This window comes from Aegilops tauschii, chromosome 5, assembly GCF_002575655.3.
Source record: "Aegilops tauschii subsp. strangulata cultivar AL8/78 chromosome 5, Aet v6.0, whole genome shotgun sequence".
NCBI lineage: Eukaryota > Viridiplantae > Streptophyta > Magnoliopsida > Poales > Poaceae > Aegilops > Aegilops tauschii.
In genome coordinates, this window is record NC_053039.3 from 273,492,859 (window position 1) to 273,518,952 (window position 26,094).

At 39.6% G+C, this 26,094-nt stretch overlaps 1 protein-coding gene across 1 annotated transcript; it reads right to left on the minus strand.

Moving 5' to 3' along the window:
* Positions 1 to 427: 427 nt before the first annotated feature.
* LOC109741316 (structural maintenance of chromosomes protein 6B) lies at positions 428 to 23,059 on the minus strand. Its single transcript, XM_020300389.4, has 28 exons — positions 22,818 to 23,059; positions 22,624 to 22,729; positions 20,998 to 21,131; positions 19,916 to 19,971; positions 17,286 to 17,372; positions 16,329 to 16,649; positions 15,646 to 15,765; positions 14,905 to 15,039; positions 12,792 to 12,868; positions 12,627 to 12,702; positions 11,351 to 11,425; positions 11,105 to 11,209; positions 9,535 to 9,701; positions 9,358 to 9,460; positions 8,888 to 9,000; positions 6,709 to 6,913; positions 6,516 to 6,644; positions 6,283 to 6,397; positions 3,704 to 3,789; positions 3,011 to 3,106; positions 2,292 to 2,428; positions 2,092 to 2,194; positions 1,655 to 1,734; positions 1,457 to 1,535; positions 1,271 to 1,328; positions 1,058 to 1,155; positions 885 to 979; positions 428 to 809 (listed from the first exon to the last, which is right to left on the minus strand). Exons 1-28 carry the CDS (start codon positions 22,921 to 22,923, stop codon positions 752 to 754), a joined length of 3,120 nt encoding a protein of 1,039 aa, XP_020155978.1. The 5' UTR covers positions 22,924 to 23,059; the 3' UTR covers positions 428 to 751.
* Between the last annotated feature and the right edge of the window lie 3,035 nt (positions 23,060 to 26,094).

Sequence of the window (26,094 nt, forward strand, 5' to 3'; positions counted from 1 at the left end):
CAAAATACAATGGGACCAATAAACCAGGACAAAGGTAGTACCAGCTAGATGGCGTGATTTGCTTTCATGGATATTTATGGGAAGGTATTCCCTCCATTTTTATTTACTCCAGATATTAGCTTTGAACCAAGTCAAACTTGGTAAAGCTTGACGAGGTTAGTTTCACAATAAAAGATATATATGGTCTGAAAATATATTAAAATATGATTCTAATGGTATTGATTTGATATTGTGATTGTTAATTTTTTTATGTATAAACTTGGTCAAAGTTTGAACCAAAACTAAGTTAATATGCAAAGTAAATAAAAATAGGAGTATGATTTATGGAAGTTAACACCTTTTTGAGAGCTTAAGGTATAGAAGCCCTCAGCAGTCAGCAAATCAACTGCTTAACGCATCAGTGCCAGGCGCACCAGGACTGGGCGGATTCTTTTCACCTGGCTTCACTTAGTATCATGCAATGCAAAATGTTTTAGCTGACAGATACGTATATGCCACCACAAAGAGCTCATTTCACGCCAGAGACGTCGGTCCCCGATAGTCCTAAATAACAAAACAAGTGCAGGTACACTTCGAAACAAGCTATGTACAAAACTTAGAAAGGAAATGAGCAGTTCCCAAGAGGTTCTGCCAGAAGTGGATCCTGAGGCTAGGAGTGCCGAGCGAGGGGCGGCCATTTGCTGCTTCTTGACCCGATCGATGGATATATACAGTGCCAAGCGCAACGACGTACAGGCAGCTAAGCCCTGAGTCAACCGCGAGGGGCGGCCATTTGCTGCTTCTTGACCCGATCTCCAGGCTTCACCATGCTGAGGAAACATAGATGTCATAAATATCAATTTGCAAGAAACTGGAACAAGAGCAACCACAGGCAATTTTCAGACCTGATATCGTGAGGTGTTATAAATACCCATTGTGACCCATGTGCAACAGCAAAATCTACAAGGGTGTCCAAGCTTATTTTGCGGCTCACCGCATCCTGCAGAAATCAGATACCGCCAATAAGGTTTTGTTTGTGGTATACACGGTTATTGTAGAAAACCATCGGATTGCTCACCATGAATACATCAAACTCATCCATGGCCCTAAAAGGTGCTTCTGTCATTCCATGAAGAGCTAAAGTGAAGCAAAGTGTTGAAAAAGATCGCTCCCCTCCTGGATCAAGATGCATATCAAAAGTTGTAGTTATCAAAAGCATAGCTACGAAATACCAATAACAAAAAATTAAACACTATCTCACAAGATACAACCATGGCAAACATAAAGGTACCTGACAGTCCTCTAGTGTCTCTGACGGTATCACGGGATGCATCTTGAGGCATCGTCAACTACATCAAACATCATTAAGAAATATTACATAAATCACTACAAAAATATGCAGGTGGGCTGGTGATGAAGCACAACTTCTCCAGCCACTAGGTGCACATCGAAGGGGCAATGTTACAAAGGTACACACCTCAACAGACAAAACTTTACTCTTGTAATCTACGTTGATGAACCCACTGATACCTTTCTTTCCCAGGTGCTCATTAAACCTTCAATCAAAACAATAAAAGTGGTCGACCAATCAGGACTAACCATTTCAACTGACAGATAAGAGAAATCAAAACCTGCAGAAAAACAGATGATAAACATCCAAGAAACTTGTATTTACAGCCATGTCAATTGTCGCTTCAAAAGGCCAGCATTCCTCTGGAACTTCTTCCATCGCAAGTCCAACGCTTTTTGACACGACTGCACGGCAATAAACTTGGGTCAAGAACAGACCCAACTGCTGTTTTGGGTATAGGTCTAGTGAAACATTCAAAACTTTGAAAACTAATATCATTTTTACGTAATTAGATTGGATACACAGAAATCATATGTGTAGAGTTGACTCAAAAAGCATTTCACAAATGACAGCTGTGAACTGGAAGCCGCATGTATCTGGGTTGATCAACCATTGCATGTGCCCCAAATGTTCTGTGCATTTCTACAACCAAGATTAAACAGTAATAACTAATTCAATTAAATATATTTTTTCCAACTAAAGCACCAGTTTGAAAAAGTCAAAGATGTCACCAGAAAACATGAAGTACTGAACGAACTTACATTTAATTTCACCCTAAAACCTGCATACAGCTGTTGCTTTCTTAAGATTTTCCGTTCCTTTTTGTCATGCAATGCCCTCAGATCATCTATGGACTCGGCATATCTGCTCACATATTATTACTGTTATTAATGAAAAAAGGATAAAAATTCATGGGCATCAGCTTTTTTCTGCCACTACGACTAAGTTGGTGGTTCCAAACCTTCTGCTTTCTTGATCAAATCTCTGTTTCAGTCTATTTATCTTAGCACTTAATTGTTCAGGGGTGGATCCAGCAACATGACTCAGAGCTTCCATGTCACTCTCAGAGCAAATAATTGAAGCCTTCTTGAAGTACTCCTGCAGAATGTAAGCACAGAAGATTTGATATATCCAGGTGTTAAAAATGCTTCATAGAAATTAACAAAACATGCACGCTGGATGTACCAAGTTGACAGTATGAGTACACAAATGCTAAGTTGGAGTTGCTAATTTAAGTTCGGCCACTATTCAAGGTATGACCTTTTCTAAGAGTATACCAAAACAACATGAGATTGGTGGTTCTTGACCATACTGAAACACCATCAGTCCATCCAACAACAACAACAACAACAAAGCCTTTAGTCCATCCAACAGATAAAAACAAATTATTTGAACATTCATGCTAATCTTACTACTTCGTAGTTCATCCTGCCAATTAATAAAATTGAGCATTATCACTGTTATTTCCTCTTGCAACAGGGTTAATTCCATCAGAATGTTTGACACTTACTAAGAAACCGTTCTCTTATCAAGTTTTATAATTCTTTTGGCGATGTGAACTTTCAGGCGCACACTGTCTGTAGCTATAACAGAACACACTCACTTTTAGAGAACCATACAGAAACAATCATAATTCAACAAAATGAAAATAGGCCATTAGTGCCAGTAAAGAACAAAAACCTGCCGACGCTGCTGAAGATCTGCATACTCTGCTTCAGCCGTTTTAATATCAGGTAAAACTTTAGTTGTCATGACACCTTCATAGTGAGTCTTCTCCTGGTTCACATATTCATTGAAAGAAACTACCATCAGAAATACAAGCTACAGACAATTGAGCCATCACAATTTTCAAACTTCTTCCCAATAGGAAAAGACACCGCTTGGTTGACCAAGCTGTTTATGGTGATAATCTGTGTCCAGTAGAGGCAAATTTTAACAAACAAAAAATCCATAGAGTAACTGAATAAGTGGTGTAGGTGAAGAGCTAGCGCCATATTCTAACGAAACAATAATGTGATGCTTATCCACTTCTACAGTATAATAAATATTCTCACATTTGAACCAAAGTTAAAAAAATCCATAATGGAAATATCAAATGGGGAGGGGCACAAGACCATATGAGCCATAGTGACTGTAGAACAAAAGAATGACAGCTCTAATTTCAGCAAAAGGGGGTCATTTACAATGCAAAATTTATGGGATAAGAAAGGAAAAGGGAAAATATGTGGCTCATTGATGCTTTCATGAAGCAGATGGACTAAAGAAATGCTCTTTCAGTACATCTCACCTACACTCAAAGCATCGAAAGACCATAGAAACACAAACCTAGAGCAAACTGTATAGCACTTATGGATTTGAGATAAGGAGAAGCACCTGCTGAGCTGCATCTATTTTACGCTTAACAAGATCTAGTTCATCATTTGCGCTGCTAAAATGTAATCTCTCCTCATTCACAGAATCTGAAACCAAAAAAAGTTGTTAGAATCTGCGGAGAATAGTAGTTACAGCTAAGAAGGCAGCCATAGACAACAGAAATATACTTTTTCAGTTTCAGGCATTGAAGAACATCTTCTGTAAAAGGAAATCTAGGCTACAAGTATGGGATGAGAGGAACCTAAAACAGAGATTTAGTGAACAAAAAAAAAAATCTAGTTTTTCATTCTCCATAGCTATGGCATCGTATTTTTTTTCTAAAGTATGCATCTAATGCAGAAGGTAAAGGGAATTTAATTTTGGTATTCAAGTAGTATCAGGTAATGTATAGGTCAAACAAACAATCAAACAGATCAAAGTATGGATAGGTTTATCCGTAAGTTTCCTTTTTATGGAACCAGCAGGGGAGCTGCCCATCATTATATTAAGAAGAGAAAAACACTAAACAAAACAGACCCAGAAAGGTCTTGACACTCCCACAGAATATCCACAGCACACACATGGATTAAAAAAACACCAGAAAAGATTACAAGCGCGCCAAGATTACCACCTGATTCACACATGGGCAGAAGTCTGGCAGCAGCTATCCGTAAGTTTCAGCATAAAACTAGTGCTTGATGGGTAAAAAACGCCAGTTATTTCCAAATACTATATTGTAAATAAAAGAAAAGCAAAGTTTCAACAGGAAAAAGTTGAGAAACAAGTTCCAACTGGAAAGAGCTGGAAACTGTTGAAAGTTGTATATCATAGACATGTAATATGCCTGTTGTATATGGGGTTTCTGCATGTTTTGTCAGGCCTGTAGGTGTATTGTATCGGCCCATGACCTCAAAGAAATACAAATTGCATATTTCCTCGCATGTTATCTAAGTACTACTCCCCCCTTGCTAAATATTTGGTAGTTCAATTTAAACTACCAAAACGTCATATATTTAGGAATAGAGAGAGTAGATTTAGGGGGTTTTTTTGGACTCCGCAACTCGTCCATATCTGATCGAATTTGTCTCAATCTCGATTTCCACTTTCGATCGATTTTTATCTCCACACACTGCATGTGATTTTCTGCTTCCCATCCCCCCGGATCAATTCCTTGATGAGATCAAATCTGCCACCAGCCATCCTTGCAGCAGCAAATGCCCCAATCTGTCCTAAAACGCAATCACAAGACACCACACCCGACCCTCAGCAGCTCCATCGACCACCCGATCCAGGCTGCTTTAAGTCAAGCCGCTGCTGCCCCACCCCTGTCTTCCGGCCCCGCGGCACACGCGTCTGCTAGACCTTCACCGTCGCAAGCAGCAGTTGCCCCGGTTGACTGACACCACTTTCAATCGCCAGCTTGCTCCACTACATAGCTTCCACCCACCTCTGACATCCGCTGACTCCCACTCTGTTCAGGCTCCACATCGAAGAACATGCACAAAGGAGCTCGTCTATTTCATTCTGCTTCGCTATCCTTTCATAAAAACAGGTACAATGTCACCGGCCAACCTTTTCTTCCTTCTCTCCCTCGTTCGTTGATTTTTCTTACAGCGTTCATCCCATGAACTTGATCTCAGACATGCGCCTTCAATTGGTCTATAAACTTAAAGACTCGCTCCGATTGTTCTCTTTACAAGGCTTGTCTTGTTGCAATCTGGCTTTAAGCAGGAGCATGGCCGTGACCATGATCAGGCGTTTGTTCTTGTGGCCCACATGACCACACCCTTCTTGCTATGGCTTTCGGCACTGGTCTGTAATCAGTTTAATGTCTACAATGCTTTCTTAAGAGTGGCTTGGTGAGTTGTGTGAGAAGGTCAAACTGCAAATGTGTGTTTTTCTTGATGGTTCTCATCGCCTGGGAGAAAAGAAACAAAGCTGCAGTTTCCGGTTCAGAGTGCAGACACTGAGTTGCAAGCTGTGGCTCTTTTGACAGCATATGTGACTTCGCCGCGGTGGTTACTTGAGGATTTTGGTGTTTCCCCTTTTTTCTGAGTATATGTGCTATCAGAATTGTGCGCGACCCTATGAAGCATGAGCTCACCAAGCATATTAATGTTGATGCTTCCTTCACTCCTGTGTGCAGGACCAGGTGATTGCTCTACGGTATGTGCCTTTCGAAATACAGTTAGCAAATTTCTTCATGAAGGCCCACACCAGAGCACAAGAAAATTCAGGAGTGTATCATTCAGGTATATTATCTTCATCAGAGGACAGATATAGCCTAACAAATTGGTCACATACTAGCTTTATCACTATGATATATTGAATCCTTTTACAGACTTATTGCTAAGTATTGCCTAACAAATTGAACAGTCAAATTTGTTGTATGCCTACTTCAGAGAAGCTAACGCCACAGTTCTGCGTGCATCATATACAAGTCTAAAATAAGCATAATTCTAAAGTAAAACGCTACCATGTTGCAAGCATGGTTAGCCATCTCAAGATTGAAATGGGAAAAATCAAATGCTGAACAACTTGAATACATGCCAGCAAGAGATGGTAAAATCATCAATGCTGATATTGTGGATTTTTCATACCCATAAAGGTCTTGAAAGCCATTCTTCTATCATTGACTTCTCGTAAAGCTGCTGACAGCTTTACATTAGTCTTCTGCAGTGATAGTTCTTTCTGCTCAATGTTATTCTTCTCTTCCTGCAGAAATAAGTACCATGAGAAAATTGATACAGTTCTTGCTTAGATAACAAAGATTAGTACCTAGTGCAGTGAAATGAGATAGATGGTTCCTCGAGAAAGGAAATTGGGAGCGGACCTTTATGTCCTCCTCTAGTTCAGTGGTATCCACAGCAGCGTGCCTATTATTTTCAGCAGTAGCTCTCTTTGCGTCTTCAAGTTGCACTTTTTTATTCATTAAATGGCGCTCCTCAGGTTCTCGTTTTCTCTACAGACCAACATGGGAAGTTAATAGATAATTAAAATGAATTACACATCAATAAGAATTTTACCTTCAAATTTGCTATTTTCTGTTCAAGGTTACTTCGGTCATTAACCAACTTCCTTCTCTGAGCATTCTTTTCCGAGATTGTTCTTTGAATATCGTCAGCTTCATTCTTCAATTCAGCTATTTTTTCTGCGGGCGAACTGCACCAACGCTCAGGTCTTGGCCTTTTGTTTGGAGGAAGAATAGTCTGAACAGAACCTCTAGAAAACCTAAAAGAAAAATTCAATGGCAAAAAAAAGTCAACGAATGAGCATACAGCAATCAGATATCACCTAGCATGCTCATTTCCATAACTAAGTTATCTAGCAATTTACATGATGCTTTATTTCCCAAAAGAAGTTCATGAATAGAAAATGCGTCAGTGAACTGTAGAACTGCTGTGGGAGCTGAAACACAGACACGGTAAGGGCGACTTGCTGCTCCTCCCCGCCCCTTTTCTCCAAAGACAACGACCCCAGCTGGCAGCTGGCCCTGCAGCCCCGCATCGGCGCAAGCAGGACCTCTAGCCTGCCGATCCAGCAACCTCCAGCACGCGCTGGATCTACCTCACAACAGCCTGCCATCCAGCGACCCCCAAGTCCACACTGGATCCTGGGCTTTGGATCTCTTCTTTAATTTTTCTTTGGTTTCCTACTCCTGATGAATGGATGCTTGTACTGATAAATGGATGATAGTTGATGAAATTACAGGAGGAATGGATTTCAGGTTTGGCCGAGTGTGAATTGCTTGTGATCTAGATAAATAGTTGAGGCCAAAATAATGCATATTGGTTCTTGTCCATGTGACAATGTTCTTGCTGCCATGCTATGCATTTTTTAGGTAATTACATATATGTGTAGCAATTTGGTGGCAGATTTTATTCACTTGGTACACAAAGTCCGGGCATAATACTTTGAAACATCAAAATAAATGAATAACACAAAAAGGAACTTAAAATACTTCACATATGTATGAACAATTAAAAACATATGATTGAATACAACATCTTGAAAATCTGGCTTTATATATTTGAAAAAGAATATTACATTTTGTTAGTACATGAAATCATTCTATTAAATTAGCTAAAAGAAGTATTTCCAATAAGCTTACATACAATAGCTTAATAGTCAGTGAAATTTATCTAAATCAGCAAAAATGAGGCTATTATAATTAAACCGGTACATAAACAGAATATCAGCATCCTAGGGGTTTAGCATTTTCCAGATCGCAAACGATTGACTCGCGATTCATAGAGAAGTGAAGCGAAAATCCAAACAGAGACAGCAGAATTCAATTGACACTGTTGCTGCCACTGCTTGACTATGCCCTTGCTGACGCTGCTCGACCAGGCCTGCATTGCAGCTGTCAGAACATGCATGTGTCGCCCCCGTTGAGCTGAAACCCACTTGGTCAACCTTGCTGCTGGGTAGCCGTCAATGACATTGCAGGAGGAACAGACAAGTCCTGAGAGGTTTAGTTGGGTTGCCAGAGAGGACACGGTAACAAAAGAGAGAAATGCTGAGGTCCTAAGGGGGGTGCCCAGCCATCAAACTTCTCAGTTTCTTCATTTCCTTTTCTTTTGTTAAGCTACAACCGTAAGCTGGATGCCAGCCCTTCAACTTCTCTCTTTCTGCATTTTTCTTTTCCTTTGTGTTATTAAGCTACAACTTCTGTGGTCAATTTGCTTGCCTTGCCAGCCACTAATTCCTATATTGATTATTACAGGACTAATTTACCGCTTTGGGAACCCCATTACTGGTTTGTGAATTGGAGCTGTATATACCCCAGATAACTCTATTTTTAGAAAGCAGCGACCATGAATCACAAATCAGCGGATTGCGAATCAGGTAACTATGGTTTAGGGTGCCCTCCAAGTGGTCCCGTATGTCATCAAACCATTCCCCTGCAGTTACCTCGGGCTGCCTCTTTGCACTGGGAAACTCCAGAAAACTGATCTCAAGCCACTAGTCGATTCCACAAAATAGCAAGATGATAAATCATCAAAACTAAATCTATAAGTGGGAATTCGCAATTACATAAACATGTGGGGGCACATGGAGATAGAAATACCTATAGGATTCTGAAATTACTTCTAGCAAAGGATTACTTAATGGTGAACTATATCCAAACTGCTAGATATAACAAGTTAATTGCTGGAATAAGACCAAACCTAATACGAGCAGAGTACCACCACCAAGACTTACATTCTGAACCCATCAGAGGTATAGACTTCCTTTATATTCCGCATCCTGTGATCAAATGCAACAGATTTTCCGACTTCATAATCTCGAACCAGGACCTGCCTTTCAGCATGACCCTGACATAAAGAAACTTTAGTAAATATCTGCTGTAATAATAGTATCTCGGACAGAAGGATCCAAAAATAAGAGAACAAACGGTGTGATGCATATTGATATCTCATAATTAAAAACTATTTCATAATAGATATCCAGTTTATTTGGATTCAAAATAATTATCCATTCGGGGAATTATGAATTCAGTTGTTGCAACTTTTCCAAAGATATCAAATAGTTAAAATACGACATTAAATAGGAGTAAGCATAGTCAAATTCCATTATATAATACTCCAATTTTGTGCCTCCTTGCTGTTTGGAGTAATTGGACCACTTTATTGAAACCAACATAGTTGCTTGAAGATTACATAATGCAGTACCTGATCTACCAATACATTCAGCACAGTGTGGTTCTCTGACTGAATAACTGATAGTACTGTGGGGTGCTCTGTTGTAGGAAGTGAACCATCTGGAATGATCAATCTATAGGAGGTCACAGAATTAGAGTTCATAAAAAATAAACAGAAAATGTTGAAAAAGACAGCCTTTAATCTTACCGCTGTCTAGTGAAATCATACACAATAATTCGAAGGTTATTGTAATACACTCTACCCGCGCATTCTCGCAAAACTTGTAAATCCTTATGACATGAGACAATAAATGCATCCAGAAGCCCTCCACATGCGCAATCAACCGCGACAGACCAGGACTCACTAGCAAGTTGCTGCATGACAAAAAGCATTATTAAGATTTGGAAGAAGTAACGCAGCCATAACTTACATGATAGAAAAGGCAATGCTATATGAAAGAACTGGCTATAATTTATACCATTCTTTTGCATTAGAAAGTAAGTGCAGTATAGTGGCATAATCCCTGACAAGAACGTCTAAAGCTTAAATTTCTATTTCTACGGGATAACATAAGACAACAAATATATTTTGCATTCATGTTATTTGATGCAATGAGAAGAAATATGAATACAGTTACTCCAATGAACTGAAATCAACAGGAAGGATTGAGCAAATTGTTTAATTTCTGAAGGGATAAATGAATTGAGTGGGTCAAGAACTCAGGGTGCAAACACCAGTCAACATTGAGGTTGTTAGAGAGAAGTACATACTGTAATAGGTTTCTTGTATTTCCTTTTTGTATTTTCCGATTCCTAGTTTATCTCCTGTATATTAAGGCCCTAGAGCTTTGGCAATAAATTAAGTTGATATTCCTATAGCATGTTAGCAATGGCCGATTAGGTTAAGATCTTTTTTCCCACAGTACAAAAAAGATTGAGTTTATATTACAAAAGATTCGCGCAATCTCCTGCCCCTTTGATGCACCTGCACAAACGGCCAAAAGTTTGCACGCAATTTTTAGTTTCCATATTCTAATTTGAAGCACATGTATGAAAATCTTGGACATTCCCAGACTTTAGTACTTTCCAGAGTCAACACAGGCTCTACAGCAGTTGGAGATGCTAGGAGGAATAGAGGACAGAGCAATATGGATGACCGGTCACAGTAATAAAGTACTCGGATGGGTTAGAACATCGTAAGAACCAATACAGCTGCACTAACAGAACACAGCATAGACCTGTAGCTGGGAACAATTGTTAGGCTGCCATCTACAAAGTCGTGGATAAACAAATAGATAGACAAAACGACATGCTATAAACATGTGAGATGGTAACAAAACAAGACTATGAGAATATAAGCAATATGGGTTGATGAAGTTTTTTTTGGGGGGATAGGTTGATGAAGTGTATACAGAATACAGCAGATCAGAACAAGTGCTAAGTGATATAAGTAGCAAATTATCATTTGCAAGTTACTACCTCCTTTCCGGTTTATAAGGCTTGTGTGTATCTTTAGGTTGATAAATAGACCAACGTAATACAAGTTATATATCACAAAAAAATACATCATTAGAAACTTCAAATCATATACTTTCTAATGGTATAATTTTTAGACTATACAACTCATGTTTTGTTGGTCAAATTATAGATCTAGGGATACGCGCAAGCCTTATAAACCGGAAAGGAGGTAGTACTTCACAAGATATTATTAGTACATATTCTAGACTCAAGACTAACCAATCCAAGACAAGAATCATGATAAATCAGCATTTTCATACCAGATGAGCCCCTATCGGACCAATAGGCGGGCTTTTGAATCTTCCATGGTTTGATTCTATTAATTGCAAGAGTTTCAGAACTTTTTGTCCCCCGAATGCCGTTACCTAAGACAAAGCATTAATTGCATAAAAACAAACATGTTAGAGAGGAGTTGCTACTAAAATCAATTACATCCTGAGAAGCAGGGTTATAATCATAAAAAGGAGTGTACACTGCTTAGTGGCTACTGTAAACAGAGAATATACCGTATTACTTTGACGCTGCTGAAGACCATCCATGTGAGATTTCAATTGGAGTATCCTTTTATCACTTTCAGCTATCTGCGAAATAAATTTAATGGCATAAATGGTACAAGAGCCACATGTTTCAATGCAGGCAAAGTTGGCCAACAACACAAGAAAGCATAGAGGACTTGTGAACTTCAAATGGTGCAGATAATTATGTGATGTTTTTCAGATAAATGTCGAAGGAACACTTCTTCGGAGGTACTTAATGCTGAACCAAAGCTCATTCCGAGCTTGAAATCAGCCCACAGTATTTAAACAGGTAATCTAACTTTGACCCAGATGTATTTTGCCCCTAACTCTGGACTTTCAGCCTCAGTCGGAACCCTCCGTCCGAAAAAGCTTGTCCCTCAAATAGATGTATCTAGCATCAAGTTAGTGCTAGATACATCCATTTGAGGGACAAGCTTGGGACAAGTTTTTCCGGACGGAGGGAGTACTTTTTTAAACAAGTAGAGCTATGACAGCAGTTCTTTAAGTTCAGCAAAAGGGAGAAAATGTGATCAAAGAACAGGGTTAATAGAGTGTCAACTAAGGTGAAGAGAAGGGGCATTGCGCATGGACATGGTACTCTTTCATACATTACGTGTCATGTGCAAACATATTTGGAATTTTTAATGAATCTAATCAGAGTTGACTTGTACATGGAGAATGTAAAATTAAGCCTAATTATTGCGTAATCACATTCTGCCGCTCTTTTTTCCACATCAAGTATTAGGAATCAGAACGAAGCCAAAACATATGAGAAGCAGCAAAAACAATCTCTAAGAATAACATAATTCAGAATACACATTCTTTAAGAATAACATTATACATAATTACATTATCTAGAAAACATATTCCCGCATCCATACATCAATAGGGAATGGATGCCACCAAGGAACTATGAAATACAAAAGGTAATATATTTTTTGCTTGTAAATTATTCTCCAAACTGACCAAACAATATCTTAATGGAGATTTAGGCCATACAAAAATGGTAGAAGTACGTTCCTCAAGAAATATTTCCATAATACAAAAAAGATACAATTCAAAATTATGGTTTAGGGACCTTTCTTTAGCAAATGTTTCTAGTCCAAAATGTGTCTTATGTGTGACTCGGGTGGACGAGTAACATTATCACATTTACTGTGTTTACTGAGTTTAAAGTTCAGTATGCAGGAAAGCAGTATTACTGGCAGCACATTGAGTTTAATATCACCACCCTGCACTAAGTGGGGCATTGAGTTTAAAGTACCTCTTTTGCTATGTCACTGATAGATTTTTGGATGCCCGATAACTCTTCAGAAAATTCTTTTTCTTCCTCTCTTAACCTGAATGGCACACGAGGTGAAGTCAAACAACCAAGATATTTACTTGGATATAGTTAAGCAAAGTAAGAAGTACTATTAATGAGAATGACCTTGTAACATTTGAATCAAGATAATCAATGTCCCGTTGTATGTTCTGCATGTCTTCCTCAATTTGAGATGCCTCAGCCTTCCGATTGATAACGAAGTGATTCAGACAGAATAACTAAACTCGAGCATGCAAAGCCAAGGAAATACAAAGAAATCGACAGCATGCTATGGCAGCGTAATCTTTTGCAACAACTGATATCAAGGTTCGCCGATTATTTCATATTTAAGGGGATAACCAAACTTCTTCTGAGGAACAGGTTATCATCTCATTTGACAATATAGGTACGAAGTGGTCATAGTTGGCTATTGTGGAAACCAAAAATGTGATTAGTCCAGTTAATAGAGCGATGCTCCCCTTATTTAAAATGAACTATCACCTCCGTTCACAAATATAAGATGTTCTAACTTTCTTCTGAATCGGATGTATATAGAAACGTTTTCGTGTGTTTGTTCACTCATTTCAATCTGTATGTAGTCCATACAAATTTTGGAGTATTTGTGAACGGAGGGAGTACTTTAAGGTAACACTAAGATTTGTGTGAGGGGTCCAATCAAGCCATCCTTAATCAGGGCATGTTTTGTTTGTAGCCAAATATTACAAAATGTTAGACAGACAGTTTGGCAGTTGTTTGGTTGCAGACACAGTTGTCATCTGCCAACCTTTATTAGATTCCTAACCCACCTGTCAGTCTCATTTGTTAGCCAACTTTTGCCAAGCGGCAACTACAAGACTGGTGCTTGCCAGACTTGACACTTGAGAGTTGAGACACAAGTGTGGTACTGTGGAAGGCAACCAAACATGCCTTCAGTATTTCTATCCAAAAGTTCTCTCATCCTAGTCTATAGTCGATAAACCTTCCAATTCTTAATCCCCTTCAACACTGTCATCTGCCCCTCAACACAACAATTACCCTAAAGTTCACATCAGATGAAATTATATATTCATAATCTTTAAGGAAGGTGATCTTGCCAACTGTATAAAGGGATGGTGACACGAAGCTTTTTCAGCTACACAATTAGAAAAAAGAAAGAGAGGTTGTCCGCCGATTCATTTCTTGATAAATGGCCAGGGTCTCAACCATGACATTCAAGATCATGCCACAATTCACGAAAGGCAGCAACCAAAGCGCCAAGCCACCCAGTCTGAAGGCAGCTAAAGGCAGTGGTTTTGAGCTCATCGGGGTAGCCAAATGGCAGCAACTGGTAGAGCTAGCAAAAGCTACGAGGAGCACAGCGTCAAGAAGAGCAATCTAGGAATGCCAGCACAGGCAACAGCTGTGAAGTTTGTTAAGCAGAGGATTGTGCGAAAGACTATAAAGGGGACAGAAGGAAATTGGGTTGCCCTCAACACTCAACAATGGAGAAAACTTGAGTTTTCATTGCCGCCTTGGTATCACGGATTCCAAATCTCCACAAATCACCACCTCTCTTTCTCAATCTCAATCGCCTAGCTAGATTCCTCCTAAACCATCACCAGATCCCCTAGCCTTAGTAGTTTTAAGGCGGTAAGGCAAGATGCCCAGCACTTGGGCGAGGTAAGGCAACGCCTTAGACACTGTAGGAACAGACAATCAACACATCTACTAAATGAAAAACGTTGACAGGTTGCCACTATCCATACAGCACATAACTTCCTCACAGCCCAAAAGACCCGTTGCGGTGACGGAGACTTCTCTATGGCAGTCAAGTGCATGTCAAATGTGAGGGCTATGCCTTACAATCCTAGGACACCTTAGCGGTGACGCGTATGCCATAGCTTAGATTTACGCTTTAAGAACCATGTCATCCTAATTGTTGGTCTGGTTCCCCTGCTCCATCCTCTCTGCTGTGGATCCAGATTGCAGCTCACTCCTTCGCTGCTCCATCCTATGATGTGCAGTGCACTTTTTAGAGCAATGTGGTACCTACAGTAGCCTGCGGTGGAATAGCATTAGACTGTCATGCAGGCTGCTGTGAATTGTGGTGTATTAGATTTTCCCTTCTATCTTCACCAATCCATGCAGGCTGTCCATTGGAAGGCAGCTGCCTAGGCAGGTGGACGGACTAAATCTTTTGTAACACTATCTACTACATACTTGTATGGTGGAATTATTTTTATGGGAGAGAACAGCTTACTTGAGTAAATTGCATATGCTGCATTTGGAAATCACGGAGTTGTGCCTGCATTTGTTTCAACCGGCCATTCATTTTCTCCAGCGTACGTGTGCCGCGCTCATGCTCTGCCTCTAGCTCTATCTTCAACTTCACAACCTGTGAACAAAAGGAACATGACAATTGTTAAGAAAGACAAGTAGAAGTCATTCTACAATCATGTCCGTAGCAGATAGATGTCCATGATCTTAATGTCTTGAGAATAAGGGATCAGATAGTGTGGGTATTTACTCAGAAATGAGGAGAGAAAATAAGAAAAAAATTACATGCAATATATTCAAACAAGATTACCAAACATGTAAACCTTATATTTCAAACAGAATTAATACTAGGCAAAATTAAGCTGACACCAATAGGAATCCTAGGACCTCATTTGTGGCAGTATTTTGATACAGCCAAAATGAACATATCATTAAGCCAGAAATTATTGCAGATTTAGTTCTGCGCGAATGACCAGCATCAGAACTTGAGATAATAACAACTTATAGGCCTGATAAGCACTGTAGACACAAAGATGTGATAACCAGAAGGATTGCTAACAATTGATGCTTTAACGGTCATAATTTGCCTACATGTATCATGACTATCACTTTTTCATTTCCATGTAAAAAAGACAAGAGAGCTGCACGTGGCTCTACAGCTTCTGGTTCAAATATGATTAAATTTCCCTGAACATAATGGATGCTACATCAACTACTCACATACCTCAGCAATGTTATCTTCCATACTTTTCTTCATGTTGTTCACTTCATGAGTCTTATCGCCTAAAGATCTTACAAGTTCTTCCTTTTCAGTAAGCTCTTTCTTCAGGTCATCTATAACGACCTAAAAGATGCAAAGATATAATTCAGTAAATGATCATAAGCAAGCTTGCATAAAGTTAGACAAGCCAAACACATGGAAATTCAACATATATATGTTCAAGAAATTCTTTGAGACCATTTTGAACTGTATTAAGATAATCCCTCCGTTCCAAAATAAGTGACGTGATTCTAGTTCAAATTTGAACTAAAACCATGTCACTTATTTTGGGACGGAGGGGGTACTTTCTTAGACAGTACTACTGCAAATGGAATAGCCAATACATTTTCAAACGAATTTGGCAAAATACTGACCAAGAAACAACAATTTCTTCCTGACATGAATTAGATTGTTAGTGTGGTGGAATTATTCTATAACGTTTTTACAAGGATGGAGGGTTATCTGTCTTATGGGTTGCAATGATTTATGTTTGTGTTACAAAGCAAATTACAATAGTGTTTGGGACTAAAGGATCAGTTGTTGATTTTGTTCTTGTTGTTACAAAAAAAATTACACTGAAAACCATATTGGTGCTCAGAGGATACAATAGCACAATGGAGTTTCCAGTCAAAAAGGTCATAACTTACTGTATTTCGGTCAATTCTTTCTTGGCATGCAGGAATTCGCTCTTTGAGTTTCTGGAGTCTCACTGTCTGTTCCTCAATTTGCTGGTCGACTTCATAAACCCATGACCAGGCTAACTTTTTCTTCAAATTATCGATATCATGTGCTATCTCTTCTATGTGTTCCATATTCTTTATCTTCTCTCGTAGTTCATCAAGTTCTCTCATCACTGGCTTAATTGACTTCTCCAACTCTTGAACAACAGAGTCTGCATTGTTCAGCTGATCTCTTATTGTCTCCAGTAACTCATTGACTTGTTGAAGAAGAGTAGCCTTGAAAAAGAACTGCAACAAGACATAATGTATGGACAGTATAAGAACAAGAGCAGTACTCAGAGTTATAACAGAGGAAGTGATATAGCAAGAACAGGTACAAGGCAGAATTATGAGCTCAAATCAACAGCATCAGTGCATTATATAGCACTTCGGCTCAAGGGTCATAGGAAGTCATAAGCTACCAAAAGATATATTGCCTGCCATTAAATACATTGAGTGCCATGTTCTCATCAAATCATGATCTTGGAGTCTATAAAAAATGCTACTCTCTCCGATCCGTATTTCTTGTTGCTCAAATGGATGTATCTAAACGTATTTTAGTGCTATAGATACATCTGTTTGAGCGACAACTAATGTGTACCAGAGGGAGTAATTGGTTATATGAAAAACTGGAAACCCATCCACTGGGACGCAAATAAACATGCAACCACAGTATTATACAATTGACTAACAGAAGGCGTGCTTCACAAGACGACTGAATAGATCTAGAACTGACTAAATACCATGGGACCCTGCAGAGTATGACTATACAATTCCATTCAAGTCCAGAAAACCATAGATGCTCCAACACATAAAATAAAACTAGGTAAAGCACACATATTGATACAGCGCTATCAGCAGGAAACTGAAAGAACTGATGATTACCTTAAACTTATCCTTGTCGTTTCCTGAGTGCAGGAATTCTCTACTTTTGTCTTGACTCATAATTACACAAGGATTTTCAACATCGATCTGAAAAGTTGCACATGGATCAGGATGTAGAAACATAAAACATCCTGACATTCAATCAAGGACTCAAGGTACTTCCACAGAAAGGTATAAAAAACGGTCTCAGGTCCATATCATGAATGGTAGAATAATGCTGATACACAGCCGTGAAATCCTAGTCAAATCCAACTCTAGGTATCGACACAGCGAAGTTTATCATAAAAACTACTGATGCACCAATTGCTTACACTCCCAAGGTTCTTGCGCCTATCTTACGATGATGAAGACAAGTTAACTGCTGCTATGTGTAGACATGTTGCTCTTCAGGAGGTTATTTTAGTTCAGAGGAATCATCCAAAGTAGATTTCTATAGCAGCTAAATAATATCAAGAGGAGGCATCACATTAAAGGTTTCCAAATTGGACCCATGCTGCGTTAGATGGAAGTAGCCATCGATCATGGGCACCACGGCCAGATCCCTTATTGTGCACGTTTTGGATGCAATTCAGTTTATTATAGAAAATATATCGGCTTGAAGAGAAGAGAACCAGAAAAGGCTGAAATTCAGGATTTTGTTTTTTCCACCGAAGAAACTTGCCAGTGCAAGGTGCAAAAAACAAAAAAAGAGACAATGAATTCCTGTTTTACTTTCCTTGTGTTTAGCCGAGACATGAAATTAGAGCTCCGTTCTTTATTTTCGTGTGGGTCAAGTTAGGGAGTCGCTTGCTACTATAAAGGCATGCCATGCGGTTAGTAAAATGCAATTATGTTCGGAATAAGACCATGATGTGTGTTTCAGGGTAGACACCAGTTACCAACTTTTGGGGTAAGCTTGTCCAAATCACTTGCTTTGCTGCATGAGTTGCTGCCTTTTAGGCTGGTTCCCGTGTGCTGAATCGCAAGGTACAAATCCTCTTTGTCTACATGTGTGTGGGCAAGACGCCAGATACAAGGCGGAGGAAGTAACATGAAAGCCGGGCCACGACAACAGACAAGTTCCTTGCTTTGAGGGTTGGTCCTCATGAGGTATGATTAGAGAAGATGACAGACCAAGGTGCAAGAGGGAATTAGGTGAAGTGCTACTATGATTGCGCACTTGTGCACACAAAGCCCTGCTTGACAGCTCAGTAAGCTCCGTACACGAAGGCTTGATTGATAATTCAGTAAGCTCTGCAGATATGAAGACCTGCTTGATGATTCAACAAGCTCTTGTACATAGGCAGGCGTAGTGCACCAACTGAACTGTGTCACTCTATCCTTTCCCATTGGTTGACATGCCATGTGTTACTGACAGATCTGGCAGCATGGGCTAGGGGCGAAAAGCGGACATGGTGAGGCCAATGGCAAAGGCAAAGGAAGGAGCTTCCGCTCGCTTTGAAGTTCCTTGAGGTGATGGTGACGCGCGTCTGCTCGCTCTGCAGAGGCACGTAAAGCACAGGCTTTACTTTCTCTTTCACATGGTCTCTACTTTTATCCCTTTCTTTTCAGTTCTTAAACCCATACTTGTGCAAAGAGCTTGGATCAACCCCTTTCCCAATTCTTCCCCATAGCGAGTAACATATCTCCCTCCCCTCTCATAAATATAGCACAAGCATGCTAACATCTATTTTGTAAAGTTTATACTGGTTAGTGAGTTTGTCATATCTTAGAATGTGCATGCATGTTGAATTAGCTGGGTTACTAATAGGAGAGAACATGGGTACAGGATGAGTTATTAGCCCATGAACATACTTAGGCCTCCTTTGGTTTACAGGAATTTCAGAGGAATTCTAAAGGATAGGAATCTTATAGGTAAAATTCCTTTGGAGCCCTTTGGTTTGTAGGAATGGGTTCCTATTTCTATGTAGGATAGGAATAAATCCTTGACATTTCAAAGGAAAAAACCATTAGCATAGACTCAATGAAAAAATTCATATCCTATGAATCAAATGACATCTCTTTCCCTCCATGAATTGATGTACATGTCATCCCACTTCCTATGATTTTCCTATTCCTATGTTATTCCTATCCCGTGCCAGAACCATGAGTTGGTTGCGAGATCTCATGGGTTTCAGCTCTAGCCTACCCCAACTTGTTTGAGACTAAGGCTTTGTTGTTGTTGTATGTTATTCCTATCCTATGAACCAAAGGAGACCTTACAGTGATAAGACAAAAACAGAACAATTAGCATGTATGTGCGCATCCCAATGAAATTTCTTCATGCATGTCTTGAGTAGAGAGAAAACAAGGAGAGCAAGTAGACAGGAAGGGGGGGGGGGGGGGGGGGTGGATATGTGATTGTGAAGCTGACCAATAGCGCAATCGCGGCGGAGCGAGATAGAAAACCAGAGAGGAAGAGAGTATGGTGTCTTCTTGCAGTTGTTTTAATATATCTTATCCTTACATACATTTATTTATCTACATAAAGACACGCAAAGGTGCAGCGAGGACACGTAGATGAAGGGTCCGTCAGTTTCTACACGTTTTTTTTTCATAACTGACCCAATACAGAAAGAAAACAGTAAAACAAACAACTGGATGAGTGAAACCACTACATAAAAATTAGTATCAGCAAACAAGCAACTTACATTAAAATGTTCAATTATCTCATTAAGATCATCTTTGCGATTTGCCACCTTCCTACCTGTTCCAGCACATATGATCACAATAGGCGCAGTATAGTATAGCATGGTAAAAATATTGTGCAGTTAGAATAAAAATACAAGAATAGCTACTGTAGTTAATTAATTAATATACTCTCCGACCCATATTACTTGTCGTACCTTTAGTACAACTTGGTTTTAGTAAATTTATAGCAATCATCCGCTTGATCAATTTGGTAAATTCACAGCAACCATCTATTTAACCAGTTCAGAATTTACTGTCACTTTCAATTTAAGCAAGGACTCTGATCTAACAGCAATCAGATGTGCGTGATGCAATTTGGACCATGCAGAAGTCTTTTGTGGTAGCACCATCTGTAGGTAAGCTCAACTAAGATTAAGTGTTTTTTTTTCTGGAAAGAATGAAATTAAGTGCTACCAGTGTTTATTTTCATGCCTAACTACTCCCTCTGTTCCTAAATATAAGACGTTTTGGCAGTTCCATTTAAACTGCCAAAATGTCTTATACATTTATAAACAGAGGTAGTAGCATTTAACAATGTATGGAAATGGATGCAACATGTAAATACCTTGAGATAACCACTAAACATGTACAGTAAGAAGTCTAATTATAAGTGAAAAAGCACACTTTCTGCAGCCATGCAAACATGTACAGTAAGAAGTCAAGCACAATCAACACGTGTGTCGTTTGCCAACATGGAAAGTTGAGACAACTAAGGATAGGAAAGATGTGATAGTTTAATTAAAACTTGAGATAACCACTAAACAGAAAAAAGATATGCAGTCAACACACAAGAATGGAGAAATGCAACAATCATAAGTTCAGAAATGTGTCATCTTTGAATAGAAAAATACAAATAAAAACTGAGAACTCTGGTAAGGTCACAGAAAAAATACGGCTGCCATTAAAATAATACACAAGGAACTGAAACCTAAAGTACTAAATTTGACAGCTAAAACAGAATCTAAACAACTTTACACGTGAAGTGTTTATAATAGACGGGCACAACCAACAACTGGGAGGAGGATGGATCAAGTATGAGTACCATGTTGATCCTTTAAAATCGTAGAACTCGATGACTCAGTAATCCTGCGTTCCAGTTTAATTAAGTTTCCATATACATCAGGCTTGAACGAGTCTTCCCCTTGGTTGTTGATGTCAACAGAAATTGCCGCATAACTGCGATTTAAATTTAACAAAATAAACTATATTAAAATCGATCACACGAAAGAGAGATAGAACAGTCAGAGGATAAATGCAAAACCATTCACCACAGATTGTACAGTAGAAATATTGTATCATGATTGATGCAGTCATCAATTCCACAATCATACGCAGGACCATAGCTACTAAAGCAGGGCACCCTGACAACCTTCTGATTTAATGTTCAATCGCCCGCCTGGTGGTTGACCATTCGGAATGATTAACATTATTTTATTCAGCCAAGGGCAGTCAGTGAACCACCAGGTTCAGCCGCTATTTCACCAATTTGCAAAGATCTAACCCCAGAGACTGTCTGCTTTTAATAGGCAGCCTCTGTTGAATTTTTACAGAAAAATCTTCAAGCTAAACTAAGTTATTATGCTACATGTTTACTATAGAACGAAATACATGCCTACAGATCATTGTTAGAAAAATACTGTATGACCCATGAAAAAATAATGATGTCTGGATTACCCGAACATGTATGAATTTTCAACCGAAATGATGTCTTTCTAAGTAGAACTATAGGCATATATTTCACACCATAACATGTATAATTTTTTATGGATCTTTTCAAACAAGTGTTTGTATGGGACCTACAGACCTAGTGCAAAGTACAATATTATCGTGTTATATCTGGTGCACAGTTAAAACTTCCGTCTGACCTGCTGCAAAGTGAAAGAAGTGGCAACCTGCCTGGTGCAAAGTGCAATTTACTCTATTACTCCCTCCAATCCATATTACTTTCCGCTCAGACGGATGTATCTACACATATTTCAGTGCTAGATACATCTGTTTGAGCGACAGGTAATATGTATCAGAGGGAGTAATATTAATATTAACAGTGTGATGTGCAACAGTTGGTACCCTGTTTGAAAAATACATCAATTAATACAATAAAACCAGACCAGTGTATAATTTTTTGATAAATCATGTGATCTCTATTCTTTTCTCTGAACCATACAGCTGCAACATTTCCTAAAAATGACTGCAGCAGATTTTCAGCTAATACAGCTTTGAAGAATGTTAGTGACTAGTGTCATGTGCAACGGCAAAAGGTATGGACAAGGCTCAGACAGGTAACTCTTGGTGTGTGTTACTGCAACGCATGCTGTTCAAATGTTTTCATATAATGAAAATTGGCCCAAGTGCAAGCAGCATAGCACTGCTTTCGCTGTAACCGCGGTCCCGACACCTCGCCAACTTGTTAGGATCGACAGGGATTAGGCCCAACCGAAGAGATGGTCTAACCTTCAATATTCCTAAATGGTGTGGAAAAATCGTATCCGGAAACCCATCTACAGAAATGCAGCAATCATCATAACAATCTGCACCACATAGCAGCTATTCCCAACCAACAACTATCCACGCGATAAAATCTATATTTTTTTCCGATAGTGACTCGGGATTATTAGTGATTTAGATGACAAAATAAAAGATACTAGTGGGTACAGAAGGCGAACGCTACCTGCAGCCAGTCTTGATGAAATCTTTAATCGTCGCGGCCCGCTGCGTGTTCTTGGCGCGGCAGCCGAAGGCGATACACAGAGCCGTCAAGATCGCGCTCTTTCCGCCTGCGCCAGCAGCAAGAAGAAAAGGCGAATCGATGGGTGAGAGAGAGAGAAGGGGCGCGGGGGAGCTAGGGTTTGGGTGGAAGCGTACTGCCGTTCTGCCCGGTGATGAAGTTGACGTGCTCGCCGAGCTCGATGTGCAAGCTGGAGTGGCACATGAAGTTCTCCAGCCGGATGCGGGAGATGGTCCCCGCCATCGCCGCTCCCTTCCTCCTCGCCGGCGATTCGGAAGCTGAGACGGCGAAGATTTGGGGATTTTCTGGGGGTCAGACTTCTGGTGTGGGGTTTTTCCCCTTTTTTTCCCAGGGGGGGACTTCTTGCGTGGTGGGCGGTTCGGTGGGCGGGAGAAAGCCCGCCAAACTGAGGAATGGGCGGGGAGACGCCGCGGGGTCAGACGGAAGCGCCTATACAGCGCTTCAGGCGCTCCAAACGTTTGCGCTCGCGCGATCTCTACACGGCCCGCGGCCCATTAGCTTTGACCACTAGTGTTCGGCCGCTACCAAGCGGTCAAAGCTTCCAGATTTGTGAATTTAAAAAACGTTCATGAATTTGAAAAAAAGGTTATTACTTACAAAAAAGTTTGCAAAGTCGAACAAAGTTTGTGCATTTGAAAAATGTTTGTGAATTTGGAACAAGTTCATGACTTTGAAACAAAAACTTCACGAGCTCGAAAAAAATCATAAATTTGAAAAAAGATCAAGGATTTGAAAATCATGAGTTTGAACAAATTTGTGGGTTTTAAAAAAAGTTTGCGAAATTTTAAAAAATGTTCATGAATTTGCGAAAGGATTTCAAATTTGATAAAAGAAAAAAATAAAAGGGAAGGAATAACTAAAAAGGAAAAAGAACATCCTAGGAATAACCAGAAAAAACCACAAAAAAGGTGAAACCTTCTGTTGATGGTTCTCAAGACTGATGGAAAAAACAAAAGAAGGATATAAATGTATGGTGCGAATGAGAAAATAAGAAGAAACTTAAATGGGCCGAGTCTAAGGTCGAGCAGGGTGCGCTCTAGTTGCAAAAACAATAGGAACTAGCGCATAAGCGCTAAATAGGAACGGTGGGGTTCGACTGCTAGCTATGTGCAGAGTGCTCGCGACTCGCGGAGACGTCCTACCAAATAATTGCTTCTTAGCATGAAAAAGTATACCACACGAGGGGAGCAACTCGTCGGCGCTGCCCCTGCAGGGGCACTTTCTTGGGCGTGAAAGCACTCCATCACTTCAAGTGGTGCGTCTTAGTGTTCACATGTGTTGTACATTGGATACATGTTTGCATCGATTTTTTCTCGGGGGAGGGGGGTTTCTCAAGATTTATGTTATTCTTGGGGGAGGGGGTCACATATGTACTCTATTGTGGAGTATGGACATGCTTCACATATGATTTTTACTTCCTGGCGGAAGCACAACTTAGTTCTTTGTACTTCCTCACTGGAGCACAAACTAGTTTAGCTGGGAGCACATGTTAGTGCACATTGAAGTCCATGTTGGCTGGGAGCACACACTTGGAAAGCATATATTAGTTTACATTGGGAGCACATAGTATTATTCGGAAAAAAAACTACAAACATGAGATCTGTTGGAAATATGCCCTAGAGGCAATAATAAAATGATTATTATTATATTTCCTTAATCATGATTTTATTATTCATGCTAGAATTGTATTGACCGAAAACTTAAATACATGTGGGGATACATAAACAAATACCGTGTCCCTCGTGAGCCTCTACTAGACTAGCTCGTTGATCAAAGATGGTTAAGGTTTTCTAACCATAGACATGAGTTGTCATTTGATAACGGGATCATATCATTAGAAGAATGATGTGATCGACAAGACCCATCGTTAGCATAGCATATGATCGTTTTGTTTTTGCTACTGCTTTCTTAGTGTCAAATACATACTCCTTCGACCATGAGATCATGCAACTCCCGGATACCGGAGGAATACCTTGTGTGCTATCAAACGTCACAACGTAACCGGGTGATCATAAAGGTGCTCTACAGGTATCTCCGAAGGTGTCTGTTGAGTTGGTGTGAATCGAGATTGGGATTTGTCACTCCGTATGACGCAGAGGTATCTCTGGGCCCTCTTGGTGATACAACATCACAAGAAGATTGCAAGCAAAGTGACTAAGGAGTTAGTTACAAGATGATGTATTACGGAACGAGTAAAGAGACTTGCCGGTAACGATATTGAACTAGGTATGGAGATACCGATGATCGAATCTCGGGCAAGTAACATACCGACGGACAAAGGTAACTACGTATGTTGTCATAAAGGTTCGACCGATAAAGATCTTCGTAGAATATGTAGGAACCAATATGGGCATCCAGGTCCTGCTATTGGTTATTGATCGGAGAAGCGTCTCGGTCATGTCTACATTATTCTCGAACCTGTAGGGTTTGCACGCTTAACGTCCGTTGACGATATAGTATTATATGATTTATGTGTGTTGGTGACCGAATGTTGTTCGGAGTCCCGTATGAGATCACGAACATGACAAGGAGCTCTGGAATGGTCCGGGGGTAAAGATTGATATATAGGATGATATGGTTGGGCCAAGTGGTAAGATTGATGTATTACTCATCAACATGACTCACATATCACATCATCATATCTGAAAACTATTATAAGGAATCAAGTTTATTTTGTCCAATGATCTTCATGAAAGTTTTTATTATATCCTTCTTGCTTTGGAACTAAATTTTTATGTGTTGCTTTTGATAAGCTCAAACAAATATAAGTGAAGATCATAAGCATAATATTTCTTTCTCTCAAATTAATTTAAGTGAAGCAAGAGAGAATTTCTTAAAAAAATTACTAACTCTCAAATAAATCTAAGTGAAGCAAAAGAGCATTTCTTCAAAAATACTAAAGCACACCGTGCTAAAAAAGATATAAGTGAAGCACTAGAGCAATTCCATAGCTCATAAAGATTTAAGTGAAGCAAAGAGAGCAATTCTAACAAGTCATGGCATAATTTTGGCTCTCTCAAACAAGTGTGTCCAACAAGGATTCAAGACTTAAAACAAAAGGCAATACAAGCAAATACTCAAATCATACAGGACACTCCAAACAAAACTCATAGTATGTGACGAATAAAAATATAGTTTCGAGTAAAAAATATCAATGGTCATTAGAAGAAAGAGGGGATGCCACTCGGGGCATCCCCAAGCTTAGTTGTTTGCTTCTCTTTGGATAATAGCTTGGGATGCCATGGGCATCCCCAAGCTTAGGCTCTTCTTACTCTGTATTCCTTCATCCACCGTAACATCACCCAAAACTTGAAAAATCCAGTCACACAAAACTCAACAAAACCTTAGTGAGATCTGTTAGTATAAGAAAGCAAATCACTACTATAAGTACTG

What these genes read in the sequence shown, in the direction of transcription:
- LOC109741316 (XM_020300389.4), bottom strand. Translation starts at nt 22,923, where the DNA reads ATGGCGGGGACCATCTCCCGCATCCGGCTGGAGAACTTCATGTGCCAC. An exon ending in TGGAAGATAACATTGCTGAG is followed by an intron (nt 15,040 to 15,645) that starts GTATGTGAGTAG and finishes TTTTGTTCACAG; the next exon opens with GTTGTGAAGTTGAAGATAGA. An exon ending in ACCTCTGATGGGTTCAGAAT is followed by an intron (nt 6,914 to 8,887) that starts GTAAGTCTTGGT and finishes TTTTTCTTTTAG; the next exon opens with GTTTTCTAGAGGTTCTGTTC.